The sequence below is a fragment of the Mizuhopecten yessoensis genome, unplaced genomic scaffold, assembly GCF_002113885.1.
Source record: "Mizuhopecten yessoensis strain PY_sf001 unplaced genomic scaffold, ASM211388v2 scaffold8195, whole genome shotgun sequence".
In the NCBI taxonomy this organism is placed as follows: domain Eukaryota; kingdom Metazoa; phylum Mollusca; class Bivalvia; order Pectinida; family Pectinidae; genus Mizuhopecten; species Mizuhopecten yessoensis.
Window position 1 is genome coordinate 1,337,135 of NW_018407426.1, and position 24,113 is coordinate 1,361,247.

Consider the following 24,113-nt stretch of genomic DNA (forward strand, 5'->3'; position numbering starts at 1 on the left):
GAAAAGAAAAACAAAATTCTTGTGAAAAACAAAAAGAAAAAAATTAGGGATAGAAACAACAGTGGCTCAACATACATGTTTAGATATGTTTCAAAATATCAAACCGATTTGTTATATTAAGACACGGTAAGCTTAAAAGTTCTGGCTTTTTCTCTTTATCTCTTTCCAATTATATTATTCCTAAAGTTGGCTATCTGAATTTGTTCCTAATTTTTTGTTCATAAATTGGAACATTTCTTATTATTTTTTTAAACAAGTTTCCGTTATTTCTAATCTTTAAAGTCTCACTGTATGTGAGTAGTGTTGAGCCACTGTAGGGAGGAGACAGAAAACAAACACCTATTAGAAAGGATGCGTTAATTTCACACGAGGCTGAAGGGTGCGGCACACAATCACGCTACCCTTACCGACTTCAGATGATCGTAACGTGTTTTTACGTCGCCAAGGTCAAGTTCTAGATCCTCACACTTCCTCTTGTACTGCAAAACCTAGGGAATGATCGAACAAAGAAAGGGTCAAAACTAAGGTCAAAGTTGAGAGGTCACATGCATACATAGCTGTAAATTACCTGATATTGCATACGTTGGATTTGAGAATCCTTGGATCGGACTGTTCTCTCCATCTCCGTACATTTTGTCTTGTATTGTAAAAGCTGTGAATGAAGCAGAATCTCGCACAGATAAGAGTTACACTACGAAAGGCTTTGTCTGACAGCCTACCGTGAGGGTTCTACCAACAAGCCTAAACAATGCAGTGTCATATTAATGCTTCAGGGATCATCAGTGTCCCTTTTGGTTTTTCAAATTTGCTTAAGAAAATTAAATTTTTGTGCTCCTTCTTTGTTATTTTTTTTTCAATTTATTTAAGATTATTTGAATTTAATAATACATTTATATATATATCAAATCCCTGTGAACTTAGTTCTTCAAAGATAAAGTATTCTGTCTAAATGCAATGATGCATGGTACACATATCTTAAAATCCCTTGACTTTTCATTATTTTTCAGATATAAGAACATAAATTATCATCATCTCATTGCCATTACATGTATTAACAATTAATTATAAGCATTAACCATATTATTTATAACCTTATTTCCAATGATGCATTTCCTCAATGCCCAAAAATGTATGAGATGAAAACTGCTAACTTAGACATAAAGTATTGTAATCTTAACTATATCTCTTAATCTAGAACTCTACAAAAGTCTATCTATTTTCAATCGGAAATTTAAAAAAGGTTAACAAAATCACTTATATCATGCAAATGTTTTCTGAATAGAAATGAGATGTGTGCATGTGTGTGTACATATGTGGGGGAGGGGTATGGATTGTATCCCTGATAACATGCTATTATTTGTGATTCCCGTACATTTTTATATATTTTTTGGTGGCTTATTAAGAGGTTATTTAACCCTCTTGCATATAAAAAATTGCTTTAAGCATGCATATTAATAAAATTATATAACTTATGCATTGCAAAACTGTAATTTATATTTCTCAAAAAATTTAAACTTAAAAGAAAAAAATCATTTTGATCCCTAAATCAGCTAGTGTCTATAAAGCAGGAATTAAAGCTACTGACAAATATGTTAGACTTGAGGCTCTGTCACTAGTCTGGCAGCTGATTGGGCGCGTGCTCTAACTGCACGGCGCAATCTATGGGATGCAAATGTGATAGAAACGGAGAGAACATCGAAACCTACATTCACCTGTTTATGTTCCATCTGAAGATGGTCAACAAAATCGTACAAACAAGGAAAATCAGGAAAAATAAATGTTTTCAAGCACAATTCAATTAACCTTTCCATCAGAAAGGGAGAAATAATGGTTTGTTCTACGTATACAGAGAATGATTAACATTTCTATCCAATAGAAAGACTTTGTTCTTATTTCTTTTTTATATTAATTCTGTTTAGACGTCATGGTAGTAATTGAATGATATGTGTCAAAAGAAAATCTGAAAATCTCAGTGTAAACATGTACAACTACCCATCAATATTGAGGACCATGGAGTATATCAACACACTAACAATGTAAGTCATATTGATCAGATTATCATACTTCAAAATAAACTGTGCAACAAATTTCAAATGTGCATAATCGAAATGATCTTTAAGGAAAGAAGCACATAGTACAAGGTATGCTTGGAGTGACCCTGACTTCCAATAAGAACAATATCTCCCTTTATCAAATTGAAAGAAAACTTATTAACAGTGAGGTTAATATTATATCTTTAGTTTCAACAGTTCAAAGTCACCAAAACTCTCAAAGATTTAATCTATAACATCAGTTACATGAATAAAGATCAAGTCTCTTTTTTCAATGGAATCCAAACAAAACGAAATAAATTCATAGTTGTGAATAAATGATTGTAAATATGATTTGTTAATATTGAAATGAAGATGACAGATGAAAATAAATTCATGAAACAATCACACCGATTACAAACCAATGACATGAACACCCAACTCATCCTATTATCATCAACAATCCCGGCCTATAAATAAACTTCTTGACCTTTTCAAGATGTTACTTCAGAGAAGCAGATCTTGACCTGTAGATGACCCCTGACCTAGATAAATGTTACTAAGACAAATGCACCTTGACCTATAGATGACACTTTGACCTGATCAATTGTTACTCATATGGGAGCGGCACCTCGACCTGTAGATGACCTAGTTAAATGTTGCCAAGACAACCGTATCACTGACTACAGACGACCCTCTGACCAAGTTAGATGTTACCCATATGAGCACATCTCACCTATAGATGACTCCCCCCCCCCCCCCCCCCATCAAGTTAATTGTTATTAAGACAAGTGTATCTTGAAATATAGATGATCTTATGACCTAGTTACATGTTACTAAAAAGTATTTCCTAGCCTGTAGATGACCCCTTGACCTAGTTAGATGTTATTTCAGTGGAATAGAATTTAACCAATAGCTAACATCTCTTGACAAAAAGTAGACTGTAACTATGTGCATATCATACTTTAATCTGCTGATGACCTTCTCACCTAGTTACGATGTTACTAATACTACAAAAGTGTAAATCGTACCTTGGCCTGTAGTTTCTGTACGAGCTGGGCCTGGCGAGACTGACCGTCCTGGTACGCCTGTAGCTTACGTTTGTAACTCGAGTGTTCGTCCTCCAACTTACGTCGCAGCTCAATGTTCTGCTGGACGAGGTTCTTAGAGGGAGCGTCGATGGACTGGTCAGGGCTGTCTCCCTTCAGTGACTGCTCAAGCTGAAACAAAAGTAAACATGGTTAGTCCTACAGTCACAAAACTACCTCAATATCGATAAGCTGTAAAACAAAATGTTCTAAACCAGGCTACAGTCAGACCTAGCTAACTTGTCGAAGTCGTTGGAATCATGAGCAATAAATGGAGTATTTGGCTGACTTAAAACAAATATCAACAAAATACCATGTGCTAAAAAGATTTCAATATATACATGGTATTCAGATTTGTAATAACAAAGTTTTACTGTACGTAGATGTACAAAGAATTTTCAATACATTAGTTGATCTAATTGACAAAACTTAGAATTCCATGCATCAACAAGAATGGTTACAACCATTTCAAAGGATGTTTTCATTTTCGCATCTGTAATATTTCTGGTTTTAACAAGATTCTCCTGGCACTCAATTTACAATACCGTACCAAAATAGACAGGTAAAAACTTCTATTACCAATTAATACATTTCTTGTATCATGAAGATTGAAGACAAACATTGATAAGGTACTTCATAATATATGTGTGTTTTCTACACCCTGTACCTCAGGTTAGGGTACCTGTAGAGAGTAGGAATACAAATCTAACATTGTTATCCATTCTCTGTCATCAATACTTATAAATGTTTAACGTTAATCTCTGACCAAATGGTGTGAATCCAATCTGATCTCTCTCTACAGTTAGATCACTCACTCCCTTGATCAATTATACTCGGCATCCAGCACCTCTGATGTACAACACTATACTACACAAGGTCTTACTCCTGGTGATTTAATTATCTCACTACGTTTTGACACCCGCTACTGGTACCTCTGCTCTACCGTATCATACTAAAGATCGTCTCACTCCTGGCGACAGTCACTTAATTGTCCTATAAAGATGGACAGCCTGCTGCGTGCCTGCGCTTACATTCACCCTAACATCAGTATATATCTAGCTGTCGAGCAATGTCACCCCGCCGTGGAGACAATGCATGTAAAGCCTCTATCAATATAAAGGTCAACCGCTAGAGGAATCTCAATATCTACTTCCTTTACCACAAAAAACCTCTGATTTAATTGTCTATTAACCCATTTTCACCTCCCCAGTCTCAATCAAGATTTTCAATTCAGTACAGGTAGTCTTAGTCTATATATACATTCAAACATGTACGTGTGGTATATGTAAAATTACATTGTTATACATAATGAAATTGGAATTATTTGTGTACCCTGATTTGTAATGCTGAGACTTTCACTACAAAACTCTATTTATTGCTTCCATACCTGAATCCTGACCCGACCAACATTTACAAATACCGTTCACATGGCAGATTAAAAAAAACAAAAATATACAAGCTTATTACCGAGATTTAAAAATTTTGAAGAGAATTTGTTGCTAAATAAAGCCTATTATATGACAGGTTTTACTGGAATTATATGTGTGTAATCCTTGGTTTCACAACACAGCTGTAGGCCTTTTAATATACATGTGAGCATCAATACGAGAAATTATGTAGGGACACTTCTGTAGGAGACAACCAAGAATACAGGTAACATATAGGAGACAATCAAGAATACAGGTGTAAAATATAGGAGACAACCAAGTTTACAGGTAAAATATAGGAGACAATCAAGAATACAGGTAAAATATAGGAGACAACCAAGAATACAGGTAAAATATAGGAGACAACCAAGAATACAGGTGTAAAATATATGAGACAACCAAGTATACAGGTAAAATATAGGAGACAATCAAGAATACAGGTAAAATATAGGAGACAACCAAGAATACAGGTAAAATATAGGAGACAACCAAGAATACAGGTGTAAAATATTGAACTTAGGTTCTTTCACAAGTGATCACTGTCCTTATAGGTGTCTGTGCTATCTTATTTTATTTCCCTTCAAGTTTTATTTGAACACTGTTAAATGTTCCCAGCCCTATCGCTGTCACCTAAATCTCATTATATGGCTTGGGTACCTTTGCATATACACCTGTCATGCCCTGGTCATCAGTATGCCAAGCCAATCTTTCAATTACTACATGCAAATGTAGATGTTTTACGTCTTCCAACATCCAAAGAATTAATGGGCTTTTCAAACAATAGAACACTAGGCCACATGCAAGGCCTGATTTTCCCGTAATAATTTCTCCAATATATTTTCTAAGGAAGGAAAGAACTTTTATTTGAGGACACGTTTCATGGCATGAACAAAGGTAGTACATGTAGAACAAAAAATGAACTTCAAGTACGCCTCAGTGAAACACAACAAATAAACGTAGAAATTATTTATTGATACCAGCCCTAACCGGAAACCTATATATCTAGGTCCATAAATTGTGTAGTCAGCAAATTATTAGTAAACCTACACATTTAATTAATAGTTGCTCATAAAAAGTTTGAAGCCAATATCCCAATTGCTGAGTCAGGGAAAACTTTGTTTGGGTACAAACACAACAAATAACTGTAGAAATTAATTAATACAAGCCCTAACCAAAACCTATATACATGTATCTAGGGCCATAAATTGTATAGTCAGCAAATTATTAGTAAACCTACACGTTTAATTAATTGTTGCTCATAATAAATAGTTTGTAGCCAATATCCCAGTTGCTGAGTCAGGGAAAACTTTGTCAGGGTACAAAACAATAAAATCATCAGGCGGAAAGCCGCTTAAAAAGTTTCCTGGTAAATACATAAATACTTGATGAGCAAAATGAAAAACCGTTTTGCCTTTTAAGGGAGCGTTCCTGAATATCATCGACCCTGAAATGTGGTAGTGTGTAGTAGGACTACATGTTATCTAAAACATATGTGTGGGCTATGGAAATTATCCAAGCTCATTTATTAATTTCATACTTTAAATATACACATTTGAACTCTTCCAGTTTAAAGGATGGTATAGTGCATTATAAAACTTCAGGGGTGAATAAAACGCCCCTAACACTCATTTCCGAAACATTATATTTAATAAAAGTTGATGTTTTATTCAATATTTTGCATCAAATTGCAGAGCCTATCAATAGTACAATGTAGGCATTTATAGATGTTTTACTGGGAATTAATAAACACATGACCACCTGGTCTATTGCCTCGCAGTAATAGCAATTCTGAACTAGCGGTACTTTGTACTAGAACCATGTGTCAACTTCAGAGAATCAATTTTTTCCTCGATAAGATACAAATTATAAATTATATTTCCCATGTTTAATAAGAATGATTTTGTATATAAATGGTCTATATAGATAAACAACAAAAACACTTCTAAACCCGAACAATACAGTAGTCATTATGTCTGTACATATGTACTGTAGTGAAGTACACGTACTTGTGGTCTATAGACCTATATCGATGCCCGTCACTGATTGGTCAGATACATGTATGTGATCGACTAGAATTGACACCTTCCAAGTTACGCACAAATCACTTGTACGATCACTTAGGTATACAGCATGTCCCGTTAGATGTAAAGACAATATTTCCAGATTAGAAGACACCCATGTCAATATATACATGTTCTGCAAACTGAAACAATTTTGTGCCGTCAAATATTTTCCAACTAGTCTTTTTAAAAAACTCACTGAGTAAAGAATTCCTTCCTGTATTGTATATGAACTGCCTATGTGTCACAGATTTTGACGCCTGTTAAATTTACCATATTGTTCTATAGAGAAATGGCCGAAAATAAAATTGAGATGAACAATTTTCTTGTTCAGCATTATTATGAACAGAGCACAGATCTGTACAACTTAGTGCCACTAACACTATCTCTACAAATATCCCAAGGTGGCTGTAACATTGTCAAGCTTATTTCTAAACTACAAAATTGAAAATACTGAATATAATTTTACAGCTTTACTGCTTACATTGACCTTCTATATAGCCCGTTGGTTTCTTCCCTTCCTCAGACTGCCTATAATACTAGAACGTACCCCAAGTATCAGCTTGTGTTACATATTGAGGTCAGAGGATTAAACTGGCCGTACAGGATCCAATCTTTTCTATACAATATCACCACAATAGTTCCATCAAATTTCAATGACATATAATTAACAAACATGATTTATTACAAAAAAAATTAATTGAAAAAGAACACATCTTATCACTAAAATCAGTTTCTTACAAATTTCTGATTGTGATAACATTTATTATATAATCCGTACTATGGACTAGATTTCCCTATTACATTAATCCCTGAGCAATATATTCTTTCTGTTTCATTTAAACTCCCGGTTTCAATGTGTATTGTGTCTATGATCAAAGGGCTTCACAAATATATATTTATACAAAAAGAGCAGAAAGAATATGTCGCCTTGTTGAACAGACAAAGAGGCTTTAAAATGCAAACAAAACTCTCTCTGTGAGGATCTTGTTACTGACAATGGGAGCAGGTCTATTATATAACTCACACATTGTACACATGTAACCAGATAGTACCCATACTTAATTATGGCTCCATGAAAATTGCAATTAATGTAAGTTTTAAAAGGGCCATTTTAAGTGTAAGATTATAACAAAATATCTGTAACTCAATGCAATCTTAGCTTGATATGTCCTCCCAACAATATCTACATGCCACATTGCCTCTATTTGATGCATCCTCTAAACAATATCTCAAAATACATATGTAACCTCTATTTGGTACTTTCTCTCAATAATATCATAATAATGCTATGCTATGAACATCAACAATATCTTAAAGCCGTGCTGCCTCTACACATACTTGATGCGTCCTCCTAACGTAATGCATCCTCGTAATGATACCTTATTGCAACGATACCCCTACCTGTTGCACGCTGACCATTAAAAGTGACCAAATTCAAGTAACTTAAAATCTATGCTTCCTGTTATTAACTGATGAAACGGTTGGCTGAAGGTATAAAACATTATTTTCTATCTCAACAACTTCTTTCAAGCATTTACTGGCTAGGTGAACAAATTCCTGCCATCAAATAAACCAAGCTACAAACAGTGACCAGGAAAGACATGGTATACAGCTTTATAGCAGTAAAAATCATATCTTCAGAGGTTAACACTACAACAGAGCCGTCACTTGTGGACATATTGATGATAGAATTACAGAATAGAGCAAGAAGTATTAATCTGAAGAGAAAGGAATGCTGTGTAGACCAGAAATCTAATTACTAAATCACAGTACGATTGGTTACTACTAGGACAGATGACAGATCTATGTTACATGCTCTGTAATGGTGCATTATTAATACCTGACAGTTGCTATCTACTCAACATGCTAAAATACTATTTTAATTTTATAGATGATAGAATGTGTGCATATACTGACAGCAGACACTTTGGACTTGACGAAGCCCGGGGACGGAGCGAAGTGCGTGGGTTCTTCCTCTGCCATCCTGATAAAACACCTGTCCAGTAGGTCGTTAAGTCAGGTAAATCAATTCAAGACCACAAAATTCAGCAATCAAGTTGGACAATACAGTTTCATGTACGACTATTCCTCAATGACAGTTGTCGTAAAGCTATGCACTGCTCCCAAACTGGTCATAAAACTGTCCACTGGATATAACACCAATCTATAGATGTCCAGTTCTGTACTCACTAAATACACAAATCCATTACAAGTTCACGCAAATTCCTTCCTGGCCCGCCAGCATCAGCAGCAGGTTCTGGTGCGTGAGGTCAATGGAGCATGTCGTCAACACTTCCTGTCCCATTCACACCTGAGCAAATACCTGTGTTACCTGTCACAGGTAAAAACGTGTCCTCCGTGGAATTGATCAGGACTCTCCACTATTGATTTCTTGTCACTCCTGATAATACCCGCTACTTGTATATTAAACTCTCTCCCTCCCCGCCAATCAGCGACACAAGGGTTTCCTGTTCAAAAACTTGCCAATATATTACCCTAAAGCCAACACAAATGACCTAGCAAATAGGATTTGGAAATAAAATGAAAAACTTTGTGGTAAAAAAAAAAATCTAATGTAAATCTGTTAAAAATTTAAAAACACTTTCCAGATCAAGTAAAAGAGCAGCCCCTTTGATACCAGTTCTGGAATAGAAGTTTTGATGTTGTTCTAATTTGAATATTTTCCAGGTCAAAATAACTAACTCAGTCATCCATGGAAAATTCCTGTTTCTATCTGTTGTAGAATACACTCTAGATCTGAAGATTGTGCACAATCTTTAAGATATTCTTTGGACCCTCCGAATCTCTGAACCGAGGAAGCATGTGCATTAATGCTCAGTGTAGCTGAAGAATATTGTGTATTGAGTTCAGCATGTCACAGATCTGAGGAAACACCTTACAAAAGCACAAAGTGTTTTAAATTGAGTCCTGCAATCCTGAGAATAATAGTACTATTTTACATAAAACTCGAGGTAGTCAGCGTGTTACACTTATTCTGTTGCACATTAAACTCTATATACATGTATATAGCGCTAACATTGGGGCCCAGACAGACACAACTAAAGTTTTCCAGTGACACACGATGTCCGAAAGTGGCAACATTGACATCCGAAATTCATACTACCCTTTGATGATTCATACTATGTTTGGTGACCACTACCACTGGTCACTTAAGGGAGCTCAATCAAGCGTTGACCGAAATGAATTTATGAGATACATTGTTAAAGTAAACATGTATTACTTTATAGTTTTACAGAACCTACATAGCTGTTAAACCTTTCAGCTTAAGCCTTACCTAGATTTTTAAATCTAAATGAATGCTTTCATGTTTCTTCGTCAAGATTATGAGAGTTTAGGAATTAAAACAGGATTTACTGACCGTCGGCTAGTTTTGTGGCCCGAGTACCTTACACTAGATTTTTGATGTGTAAAACATTCCTACAGTCTACGTAGAATTGTTCTGGCCTGTAGACTGACACTGGTCCACTGTAGGAATCGTGCAGTAAAACTGAACTCAGCACTATACGCCTTATTTGTTATTTAACTCATTCACCCCTGAAGACATATATTTGAACTCCTCCAATTCAATGGTTGGAATAGTTCATTATGAAATTTCAGGGGTGAACGAGTTAATACACAATGCAGATTCATTGACTGACCTTCATATTTGAATTTGGAAGAATTTATTCAACTCTACAGATTTTAACACCTCTAAGTTTTAATCTGCAAAACCACTTAAAACAAAATGCTATAGAACACTCACAGGTCATAACTATAATCTCAGCAAATTTGTAGCTGTGAAACCAAAGTGTTCATTTCTATTTTCTGTCTAATATTTTACAATTAAGAATATTTTGAAACTCCATAATAAAAGTTCACAAAAAACAAAACATGCATTGAAAACTGATCCTCTTTTCCCTAACATTATCACAGCCCTTACCCCGACACAAACATGTATGTCAAATCATGTANTTCACCTATAAGGTGATTACTGTCAGTATCTAGCAGAACAAAGTATTCTGGTTTGTTCACTATATGAGGTACACATACCATATTCCAATATCAGTTTATCATAATTAACACATAACTAGCAAATTTCATTTTTCCATCCATATCTTGTAAAAAAAAAAAAAAGTTGGCATTATTTTGTAAAGACTGCCTGTTAAACATTTTCTAAAATCAATATTTGTTAAACTGAATAAAAATCAATGTTTATTTTACTTTCGATGATAGCTTAACCTTATGTATACTAATCTAGACCTAAATCCTCAGCATGTCTCAGTAAAAAGAAAGAAAATCAATCGTTAAATACATAGTACACATGTCTAAAGTCTGAAAATTGGCTGAATTAGGGGTTGAATTTCTGGGTACCCAGATATTTGATCGAATAGCAGGTATGGGAGGACGATAAGAAGACAGGTATACAGGTACGTGTCGTTCACCTGGAGACATGAGTTTACCTGATCAAATATACCAACAGGTACAAAATAGGTATGCACTGTGACAAATGGTTTCGGGTTATACCTACTTTTGACATCACAAAATGTCCCCAATATCAGGTACTCCTTGAAACATGTAACAGCAAGACTAACAAAACGGAGGGAAAATGAAATATCGATGAATTTACGACCATCAACTATAAATTCTGGCAGTGACTATCGAGAGTACATGCGTACCACGATTGGTACTTCTGAAGTTTCAAGTTCTGCCAATATTATTTTATACCGTTTCATAACATGTGTTGACAGGATTACAGAAATGGAGGGTAAATGTCAGGAAATTACACCAGGCCTGCAAATATTTGGAGAGAAAAATTCCAATAACAGAAATTGGTCCAAGCCAATGTAAATAAGCTTTAGAAACTTTGTCAATTTCCAGGTTCATTTTGTAACGTAACTCTTGCATGGCAAGAAAAATCGCTAATGTTTCAACATTTATTTCGTCAAATGACAATAGAGTTTCTGATTTTTGCTAGTCACATGTGTATATAACCATTCCATGCTTGAAAATATAATAATCTGTTTATTCTCATTTCACAAGACGAAACAATGAAGGAGATCTGGTCCTCGTAACTCAACAAGACATGTAATATGACAAGGTTTCTGTATAATTAGCCGGGACATCTGCTGGGGTGCTGTCCAAATACCATTATGTCTAGTAATTGTCGGAGAACATAATGTTATATATACACTTTGCAAAAATTTGGACACGTTCCCAGAATGTTTATAAACCTCGACAAGTACTGCCTCTACTTAAAGGTGTGTCACAATCCTACAAGGTGCTTGTGTAGCAGGTTTTTTTAAAGTACAGCACCAAACTGATTGTTTCAGCAAAATCCTAACGCTATTGTTAACCGATTAGCTGCCGGTATATATACATAATCTCAGCCGGTCCCTCGACAATATTTGCGGCTTTTCATGGACCAAGATATTCAAAACTCAGAAATAACATATACTGCAACCAATAAACGGGCAAAACTGGTCTCCATAATCACATAAAATCACAAAAAAAAGTTTCCACAATTAAATTTGATTTTGAAGAGATTATTTTTTAATTCAATTCTCAGGATTTCCAAAATTGGAAAAGAATTATATCACTTGAAAATGATTTGCAGACTTAATATTTTTCTCAGCACGTTTTAGCGGTTTCATTTAAACCTTAACTCATTAACCCCTGAAGACAGATTTGAACTCTTCCAATTTAAAGATTGGAATATTTCATTATGAAATTTCAGGGGTGAATGAGTTCAGAAGCTAATTGAACTTTTACAACATTATCACTTGTTTGACACGAACTAAGGAGTATACACTGTATCACCAAATCCTGACCAAACAAGGAATCGGACTGGACTGTACATTGGTGCTTGGCCCAGCAGGACACACAAACTCGCCCCTCCACACCTTGTATGGGTTGTCACTTCAGACTTTATCAGTGTCCAGATAGGCCACACACAGGCCAAACCAAACACTCCGGACCATCAAACACCTCAAGTGCCCCCCTTGTCTCCAGTATCTCCGACTCGGCAAACACATACAGCCAATTTAAGGCAACCTCAGCTGATAAGAGCTCCACCAAGTCCCTTAACTCCAATCACTGGGCCATTTTAGCAATTGTGGCGACACATTTTGTGATAAAAAAAATGGTTAATGAACTATGTTAGCTGATTATAAGTTTGGACATAGGAAATGATTTATTGAACACAGAAATTGTCAGTACTTGGGCCAATACTACTGTAGCTGATCTTATGGTTTAAGTTGTAATGTATGTATATGATCCTATGTAAGTGGATTGTCCCCAAAATGGGTAGACCATACATATACAATGGTATAAATTTGTCTGTAGCCTCTCCGTGTCTCCTATTACTATGTACCATTGTCTGTAGCATCTCAATCTTTCGTTATTGGTTATCATGCTTTGTAGTGTCTAAATTCTCTGGGGTCATTCTTTATCATTCCCTGAAGTGTCTAAATTCTCTGGTGTCATTCTATATCATTCCCTGGAGTGTCTAAATTCTCTGGTGTCATTCTTCATCATTCCCTGAAGTGTCTAAATATCTGTCGTCATTCTTTATCATTCCCTGAAGTGTCTAAATTCTCTGGTGTCATTCTTTATCATTCCCTGAAGTGTCTAATTATCTGGTGTCATTCTTTATCATTCCCTGAAGTGTCTAAGTTCCCTGGTGTCATTCTTTATCATTCCCTGAAGAGTCTAAATTCTCTGGTGTCATTCTTTATCATTCCCTGAAGTGTCTAAATTTCTGGTGTCATTCTTTATCATTCTATATGTACCCGGTATAGTGTCTAAATATCTGTGGTCATTGTTTATCATATCCTGTAGCATCTTAATCTCTTCATTACTTATCATTATGTCTGTTCACCTAAAAGATGAGCTATAACAGACTTAGGGGATCTCTCCATACCTCTATCATTGTATTAAGTATATACTACTAGCTACAGTCTAACTTAGTTCTGAGTCATCCCAGTCTGTCTGTATTTATTTTTATAGATTTCTTTTTCTATGACATTTTCAATGCTATCATATAGACCAGTTTGGCAAGATTATTATCTTCATGATCGCGAGAAAAATCTGAATTCCTTCCTAAAGATGAGATTATGAACTCTATCAAGAGAAGGAAGCCTCCAGTTCACTGGCCTTGTACGATTGTATGTCAGGGTTCAAAGAGGACCAAATCCCACTTTGGATTCTGGCTGGTCAATACACAATCCCGTTGGCCAGTTTGTAGTATGTAAGCTGCTTATCAGGCGGGTGTGAGGGTGCTGACCAAGCTCTTTCAACATCTACCAGTATAAACATTCGGCCTTACAGGTAGCCTAGCTCACCTGTATAAATATTCGGATGATACAAATTGTCTCACCTGTATCATAGGACAGGCGACTCATTTCGTCCAAGTATTTTGTAAGCTATCAGGTATTTGTGAGAAGGCGTGTCTAACAAAATTAGGAAGTTAATATTTTAAATAGGGCACAGACACTTTGTGTCAATACACTCTAAGCTTCTTAATCCCCAATTGACAACCCTGCAGGTGTGTAAACCAATAAATATAGTGGTCAGTTAACAACAGGAGCACAGACAGTGGTCAGTACATGGTCACTAAGGTCAAATAAATCACCACCTCAACAGTGAAACATGTCTTCCTGACCTTCAAATGTGTCCTTTAATCAGAACTTCATACATATGTTCCAGAACGCAGTTATCAAGTTTGTTGGTGCTAAACTTTTCAAACCTTTCCAGGAGCCAAGAACAGCTTGAACTGTTTTCATGTAATTTGCAAGAACAGCTTGAACCTTTTTCATGTAATTTGCAAGAACAGGTATTTCACTGTCGGTTATTGTAGTATGACCAACATAATAGTATCCTATTATATCTTTTTTGTCTAATGTAGCACAGCTGACACGATAAAGTCACATCACCAGCAGTGTAGGTTTGACTGTAGGACACAGAGTGTCAGCAATCAAATTTGGACTAATTTCTAAACACATGTAACTCATTCACTCCTGAAATTTCATAATGAACTATTCCAACCTTTGAATTGGAAGAGTCCAAATGTGTTTCCAGGGTTGAATGAGTTAAATGGTTACGAACCCTATGGTGACTTTCACCTCCTTTACATAAGAGTTCTACACAAAGATGAATGCATTGACAATGCTTTGGAAATACTAAATGTTTCAAGGGAGATAACTCTACCAACATCACTGGTATAATGTGTAAGGTCAGGGGTTGAGATTCACACCTGTATCATCAACACTGCAAGCAGATATTTTGAAGTTGGTGACCAAATTGAAAAAAAAAAGTTTTGTCAAACACTACAAGTATGTCTAAATACATGATCACTGGTATCTGTGTAGGACCAGGTGATCAACCAGCGGGTTATTGTAACCTAGCTACTTCAGTAGTACTACCATCAAGGACTTTCTCTTACTTTGTAGACATAAGACATCTGATTTGATTCCAGAGTTTGTTCCACCTGTCATGTTTTGTTGTATTGATCACTCCCACTTGTCATTTGTTCTCTAGATAGTAAGCGTTCGACAAGTGTTTGTCAAGGAGCAAGTAAAACATGCCCTCAGAACAGTTTCTATTTCAAACTGTAACTGTATACCAGGAGGAGAAATCATTCAGAAAAATTTCTACTTCTAACGGTACACCAGGAGGGGATAATCAAGAAATATGACTCGGGGGAAATATGATCGGACTCATTTACTGTTTGTGAGGTCCTGTCAACACCAGTAAGTTACAGTAGGACTGTCAATTCTCCGACAAAGATAAAGAAATTGAGGAATGCCTTACAGCAGTGTTGTATAATTAGCTGAACAGGAATAAAACAGTAGGATTTGGTCTGTATATTATCAACAAATACCGATCCCGTTGTTAACTTTACTAATCTTACCAAGTCATCATCATGGTATAATCTCCACATGATTGGAACAACTTATTTAAAAGCACTCAAATCATTTTACACGTTATAGGCGATATTGTCATTCATAGCGCAACTTGTTTATATTTTTTTTAAAGCAATCCATTTGTATTGTTTTTATAAGGTCAAATGAATAGACACCTTTTATAAAAATTAAACCTTTTATCGATTCCAAAGATTTTATTTTCGTATCTTTCAACCTTTAAATCTGACACATTTAAATAGATCAGATGTTGAACTTGTGATAGGCGTCCAACTGTCAACGGTCCCCACCCATAGGCTTTAATCCTTGTTGTTATTTACATGTTTCTAACACATTAAAAGTGCCCTATGAGGTTAAATAATTATGCAAAATCTACCATTAAATAGTTGCCACTCTATTCTACATTAATTCTCAATCAGACCTTTAAAGTTTAAGATAAGAAGCTATTGCAAGCCCCTCGAACCATTTACGGTAAAGTTCCTGAATATCAGATTTTATTAACCAATTAGTTATTCAAAACATCTTAAAACATTTCTGTAAAATTTTAAAATATTCTTTTTGATTTTATTGCTCTATCTAAATCACTTTGCCTTTATTTTATTTTTTTTATTTTTTTTTTCATTTAAAAAATAATGTTTATTCCAGAATTTGCGTATATCTACCATAATAAACAATGAATAGGTATGATAGAGTAAATTAAGAATAGATATACACCATACCTTAGGAACGGTTACTGACTATAGACAAAAAACACACCTGACCAGGAAATATGATTCTTACCATAAGGTCAGACCTCAGTTAACGTAGATTAAATAGCTTAGTTAACTTTAATCAAACATTTTAATTAGCTGGATTTCATCACTATTTAATCTAAAATCAATTATTTGTGTCCTACGATTTAAAATGATAATACTCAGATAACATACCAAAATAATAATCAGGTTTCTTCATACATTTTCACAAAATTAAACATGAAAAATTCATTAGACTAATACAGCTTGATAAAACTGGATTCCAATCCTAAAATTCAATACACTCTAAAGTCAGTTAAACCAGCCTGTATCAGCACGCCAAATGGGGTCTACTTTGACCTTCTATCCTGGGTATGTGATCGTACAATTCACTTCAAAGATAACACAAATTTACAACTTCTTATCAGTAAACTATAAAACGTGTTAAGATTTTAAAACCCCGGTAAATCCAACTTTTAAGGAGCAACTTATGATGACAAATTGTTATATAAAGTAAAATATGATCTTTTTAAAAGCTTGAGGTTATATCAGTAAGAAAAGTACATAAACAAATAAAAGCATTGATGTTTTTAATAGAAATAGGACACAGTCATAAAATGATTTAAATCCCTAATATGTTAGATTTAAATATCACCTATTCAATTTTTCCATCATCATAAAAAGAAAATTATCACCAAATCACAACATTTACAAAACATCTGGACTGTTACAAAAGATTATATCCCCAAAATGTTTCTTTTAAAACATGTACACATGTCAAAAGAAAATCCCTTCATTGAAATTATAACACAAACACACCTCCAGCATTCTGAATCTATAGTGAAATTTATCAATTTCCATTACAAATTTCTGAAATAAAAATATACATTGACTGACATACAAAGAAGAGTATACCATCATTTAATTGGTAAGACTTTTAATTTAATTGTAAGTTCAAAAACTATATTGCTGAAAACTGATAACTGAGAATTTGTGTCTGTCATCAGTACACCACTCTAATGGTAAAGCATAAAATCACAACCAGAAGTAATGTAGTGACACAAGGATTGTCCCAATGAGACGGACACCCCGTCAGGACAGTGAAAGGAAAGTGTGCCAACTACAAGCAAAGATGGTGGGGTGCAAATCATACCACGCTGACGAGGAAACGGTGCATTGAACAACGGTTCAGTTGACTGGTCAACAGTTGTTAGTACCTGTGGAGCCGTCATCCAGGTAGTGGTGAACTAACAAGCAAGGACCGACAATGACAAATATATTTACAGTAATGCTCAAAACTTTAAATATATTGATACGGGAAATGTTCTCCTAAGTGCATTTCTAGAATAGGACATGACAATAAGGATGATAGGTTTTAAATCGGTCAATCTAAAGTATCGGTCCAGGTGGAAATTTCAAAAGTTACATAAAACAGAAATTGTGACAAGCTATATCTATAACAACTGTCAAGAGCTATAAGCAATAAACTTCAGTCAAACTGACATCAAGCATTCTAATCTAGTATCTAGATCTACAAACCACACCATAAAAAACCTCCACCAAAAAATTTACCCTGGGAGACGGGGGTGTGTCCTTCCACCAGGGGCAGGGATCCCTGGGGTGTCGGGATGGTTAGGAGGGTTAGAGCACACTCAAAACAATAATCACCTGAGCGTATCTGCGTTACAACCCTCACTAGATCACCGAGTACGAGGAATGGAGAGAGAGCCGACCATGTCTGAGATGATAGATGTCATACAGGTATATCCTGTACACATGTTTGGTTAACAGGTAGGCTACCTAACGGTGCTATACATCCGCCAACAACACGTCAAAACTTGTCAAATAAATTTGCCGCGGCTAAGCCTGATTGGATAGATCTATCAGTCCCGGCCAATCTACAGCTGCACTGGCAGACAATAGTTGGACAGAAACTAAACTCTTTTTAAATGAATAGTTCCATAGATTAATAATGGCCTCCACAATCAACATACAACAATGATTAATTTTACTTTCGTTCTATTCATCTAAGGCCAGACCGGGTATATTGTACGTGGCTATGTGCATTCTAAGTAGAATAAACACATTGAATAGAGCGGCTTATTGTGCTAGATTAGGCCCTTTGTAATGTCCATTATGACCGTTACCTGGAAAAGGATTACGATCCAAAACCAAAATTAACGTCCAGAAGAGAATATTTCACAAGAGAATCAGAGAATTATGTACAGCTATTTAAATAACCCAACCCCCTGTTTTTATGTATCGAGTACATTTGCCTATATAACCATTATACATACTTTACTTTAACCTTTAGAAACATTATCTCAACATCTATGTCCTTTTACAATAACACTTTCCAATAAATAGATTTCTATTTCATACCCGTTTTATCTAAAGAATACATTATATGACTTAATCACTCAAATTCACATTTGGAGTTTGAAGGAAACAGTTCATTTTGCATTTCGAAAGTTTTGCAGATTGACAAAAATAAAATCTATGAGAGCCATAAAAGAGATAGGATTAAAAGTTTTGAAAACCACTACATAAAACTTTGGGAAATAGTTATATTTCAAGATATATACTTTTATAAAAGAGTAAACCAGTAATATAGTAACATCGTAAAAAACATTAATACCGTGCCCAACCTTGGAACAACATGAAACAGATTCTCAAACCTACTCTGATCAACTTGACACTAACAGATATGTCAGTTTCACCACTAAGCCTTTTAGTATAGGTATACATATAGACTCGAGATAATTAAAGCAGTAGTATTTCACTCTAGTTATCTTCGTGCCCATACATTTTTTTATCGGAACGTGACAGATAGATTAATATCACCATCTGATAAATGCTTACTCTGACAATTTCTCCTCAGTTCCGTTTGGGTATTTTTTATCGATCCCAGGGGTGAAATGTTTTATTTTGTCGTATCTGATGTCTACCTGTGTGCCCAAGTGAACCCTGAAACTTGCTTTAGGTATTAGTATTTCAACATTACAGGAGTAGGACTCCCAGAGTCATTGTTTGTGTATGTAGAACAAAAAAAAAAGTAAAATCCAAAATCTCTTTGCACTTTGCATCCAAGCAAACAATGTCTTCACGTTAAGAAAACGTCTTTTACTGGTAACAAGCCCATGTTCTCTCTATTAAGACCATGCTCTCTCTAACATGCTAATGCTCTCTCTAATAATCCCATGCTCTTTCTAACAAGCCCATGCTCTCTCTAACAAGCCCATGCTCTCTCTAATAATCCCATGCTCTCTCTAACAAGCCCATGCTCTCTCTAATAATCCCATGCTCTCTCTAACAAGCTAATGCTCTCTCTAATAAGCCCATGTTCTATCTAATAAGCCCATGCTCTCTTTAATAAGCCCATATCTCTATTAAGCTAATGTTCTCTAATAAGCCCATGCTCTCTCTAATAAGCCCATGTTCTCTAATAAGCCCATGATCTCTAATAAGCCCATGCTCTCTCTAATAAGCCCATGTTCTATCTAATAAGCCCATGCTCTCTTTAATAAGCCCATATCTCTATTAAGCCCATGTTCTATCTAATAAGCCCATGTTCTATCCAATAAGCCCATGCTCTCTTTAATAAGCCCATATCTCTATTAAGCCCATGTTCTATCTAATAAGCCCATGTTCTATCTAATAAGCCCATGCTCTCTTTAATAAGCCCATATCTCTATTAAGCCCATGTTCTATCTAATAAGCCCATGTTCTATCCAATAAGCCCATGCTCTCTTTAATAAGCCCATATCTCTATTAAGCCCATGTTCTATCTAATAAGCCCATGTTCTATCTAATAAGCCCATGCTCTCTTTAATAAGCCCATATCTCTATTAAGCCCATGTTCTCTAATAAGCCCATGCTCTCTCTCTAATAAGCCCATGTTCTCTAATAAGCCCATGATCTCTAATAAGCCCATGCTCTCTCTAATAAGCCCATGTTCTATCTAATAAGCCCATGCTCTCTTTAATAAGCCCATATCTCTATTAAGCTAATGTTCTCTAATAAGCCCATGCTCTCTCTAATAAGCCCATGTTCTCTAATAAGCCCATGATCTCTAATAAGCCCATGCTCTCTCTAATAAGCCCATGTTCTATCTAATAAGCCCATGTTCTATCTAATAAGCCCATGCTCTCTTTAATAAGCCCTATTCTCTATTAAGCCCATGTTCTCTAATAAGCCCATGCTCTCTCTAATAAGCCCATGATCTCTAATAAGCCCATGATCTCTCTAATAAGCCCATGTTCTATCTAATAAGCCCATGCTCTCTTAAATAAGCCCATATCTCTATTAAGCCCATGTTCTCTTATAAGCCCATGCTCTCTCTAATAAGCCCATGCTCTCTCTAATAAGCCCATGTTTTCACTTATAAGCCCATGTTCTCTCTAATAAGCCCATGCTCTCTTAAATAAGCCCATATCTCTATTAAGCCCATGTTCTCTAATAAGCCCATGCTCTCTCTAATAAGCCCATGTTCTCTAATAAGCCCATGATCTCTAATAAGCCCATGATCTCTCTAATAAGCCCATGTTCTATCTAATAAGCCCATGTTCTATCTAATAAGCCCATGCTCTCTTCAATAAGCCCTATTCTCTATTAAGCCCATGTTTTCTAATAAGCCCATGCTCTCTCTAATAAGCCCATGTTCTCTCTAATAAGCCCATGATCTCTAATAAGCCCATATCTCTATTAAGCCCATGTTCTCTTATAAGCCCATGCTCTCTCTAATAAGCCCATGCTCTTTCTAATAAGCCCATGCTCTTTCTAATAAGCCCATGTTCTCACTTATAAGCCCATGTTCTCTCTAATAAGCCCATGCTCTCTTAAATAAGCCCATATTTCTATTAAGCCCATGTTCTCTAATAAGCCCATGCTCTCTCTAATAAGCCCATGTTCTCTAATAAGCCCATGACCTCTAATAAGCCCATGATCTCTCTTACAAGTTCATGCCTTACTTTGTAATAGAAGTAGAAGAAAAACAGAAAAACAGAAAAATTCAAGACTGAAATTTGGAAAATAAAAATGTTGATGTAGGAATATATTTCAAGTAAGGTTACAAAAATAGTGACAATATTTCCTATAAATAGTCCCTAACTAACTGAAGGGTGAATTTAAAATTGTATCAACTTATAAAATTATATCACTTAAATGTCATATGGAAATTTAGTATAATCTTAATTAAAATTCTAATGTACAAATTGCTCTATAATTGGATTACAATATTAAATTTTCAAGGGGCAGGACGAAGGAGACTCACCCCAAATTCTTTGATCAATTGTTACGTTTTTATATCTTCATTTTTAAATTTATCAAAATTTACAGGCTCCATATCTCTTAAATCTCTGATGGAAACAATTTGTTGAGATTTTAATTCATAACGTATTAGAAGAAGTCTTTCAGCAAGCAATTACAAGTAATCGTTTATCTATTCCAAGTAACTATACACCAATATAAGGTATTTCTACATTTTAGCTTTCATATCTTCAAGAACTGATATTCCGACAGACCTGAATGAAATAACTAATATATTATGGACTCAGTGTTTTTTGTAGTCAATTGACAAATGAACCACACAAGACCCTGCATGTTATGATAAACACACGGCCAAGTCTAATGTACAAATTGCTCTATAATTGGATTACAATATTAAATTTTCAAGGGGCAGGAGGGAGGAGACTCACCCAAATTCTTTGATCAACTGTTACGTTTTTACATCTTCATTTCTGAACTAATTAAAATTTACAGGCTTCAAACTGTCTTTAATCTCTAAAACGCCCCAAATTCTTTAATCAACTGTTAAGTTTTTATATCTTCATTTTTAAATTTATCAAAATTTACAGGTTCCATATCTCTTAAATCTCTGATGTAAACAATTTGTTGAGATTTTAATTCATAACGTATTAGAAGAAGTCTTTCATGAAGCAATTACAAGTAATCGTTTATCTATTCCAAGTAACTATACACCAATATAAGGTATTTCTACATTTTAGCTTTCATATCTTCAAGAACTGATATTCCGACAGACCTGAATGAAATAACTAATATATTATGGACTCAGTGTTTTTTGTAGCCAATTGACAAATGAACCACACAAGACCCTGCATGTTATGATAAACACACGGCCAAGTCTAATGTACAAATTGCTCTATAATTGGATTACAATATTAAATTTTCAAGGGGCAGGAGGGAGGAGACTCACCCAAATTCTTTGATCAACTGTTACGTTTTTACATCTTCATTTCTGAACTAATTAAAATTTACAGGCTTCAAACTGTCTTTAATCTCTAAAACGCCCCAAATTCTTTAATCAACTGTTAAGTTTTTATATCTTCATTTTTAAATTTATCAAAATTTACAGGTTCCATATCTCTTAAATCTCTGATGTAAACAATTTGTTGAGATTTTAATTCATAACGTATTAGAAGAAGTCTTTCATGAAGCAATTACAAGTAATCGTTTATCTATTCCAAGTAACTATACACCAATATAAGGTATTTCTACATTTTAGCTTTCATATCTTCAAGAACTGATATTCCGACAGACCTGAATGAAATAACTAATATATTATGGACTAAGTGTTTTTTGTAGCCAATTGACAAATGAACCACACAAGACCCTGCATGTTATGATAAACACACGGCCGAGTCTCAAGGCCTGACAAACAGTGCTACCCATAAACAAGCACATATTATAATCAAATATTTCCCCGGGAAAGTAGGTGGCATATATCTGTTAAGTGGAAGCCTAAGTAAACAGTGTATATATGTTATAAATTCTCCCACTCCTTCTATGTGTACATTATAAATTGTCAAAAAACAAATAGAAAATCTTTTTGATGACTCGGCACTAATATCACAGCGTATAAAAATCAATCCAAACATCTGAAAAGCCCATAAATAACATATGTATTGTAATAGAAATAGAAAGGGCCCCCCTTGTAGCTAATAAAGACCCAGCATATGTCAGTTTACTACTGTAAACACTATTCATAGTAAAGGCTGAGTACAAAAATAACGGGAACAATTATGATCGTAGTCCATGTACAATTTCCGTTCAGGATCAATTTCTTTAAACTTTTCATGATTAAGTTTTCCATTTTATCACTGAAAATATTTAATTCGTACAGTTTTGCTGAACTACAAGCAGTACATGTGGTTGCTCAAAGAAATCAGTAATCTTTACTGCGGTTTACTATGAAAATAAATTATCTCCCCTGAGTTATATCACTGAACTAAGTTATTTCCCCCGTGAAAACACACAATATAAGCTAGCTGGAATACAACAAAAACAGATACCACAATAAGATACACCACAAAACTAAATTATCTACTCGGAGGTTTACAACAGAAATATATTATCTCCGAAGTGTATCCAAAGAAAAGAGTAATCTCCTCTGTGGAAAAAAAAACAAAAACAAAAGTTATCTCCCCTTTGGTATACACAGAAATAAGTTATCTCCCCTTTGGTATATACGGAAATAAGTAACTTCCCCTGTCAACTAATGACCTTATAAAACAAGAGGCCCATGGGCCTTAACGGTCACCTGATATATTTATACAGAGAGTTGATTTCGTTTTTAACATGAACAGAAATATTATTCAAAGTGACAAAAAACAATAAAACCACCTTATTCAATATCAAGCATACACATTTTTCAGACTAAAAAGGATTTGAAACTAGCACCTCTGATTCTAAACAAGGAAAATGAAGAAATTTTAGCACACTGACTCCCTTGAGCCCCACCCTACAGCCCTTGGGGGTAGGGCTGGCTCAAAATTTTCAAAGTATCAAACTGTCAACTCAAGGTTATAATTCCAATCAAGTTATTAACATGTAATATT

The 24,113-nt window shown here is 35.0% G+C and overlaps 1 protein-coding gene across 8 annotated transcripts in view; it reads right to left on the bottom strand.

Moving 5' to 3' along the window:
- LOC110455279 (rootletin-like) overlaps positions 1-24,113 on the bottom strand; it is a 128,856-nt gene that overhangs the window by 37,518 nt on the left and 67,225 nt on the right. For 6 of the 8 annotated variants that reach the window (XM_021505305.1, XM_021505303.1, XM_021505308.1 and 3 more), the window contains 2 exons: positions 3,062-3,250; positions 569-652 (listed from right to left, as the gene is read on the bottom strand). In XM_021505305.1, coding sequence (XP_021360980.1) covers positions 569-652; positions 3,062-3,250 — 273 coding nt within the window. Of the gene's footprint in view, positions 1-407; positions 489-568; positions 653-3,061; positions 3,251-8,525; positions 8,985-24,113 lie in introns of those variants that run through there. The other 2 variants (XM_021505310.1, XM_021505304.1) reach the window with 2 other exon arrangements.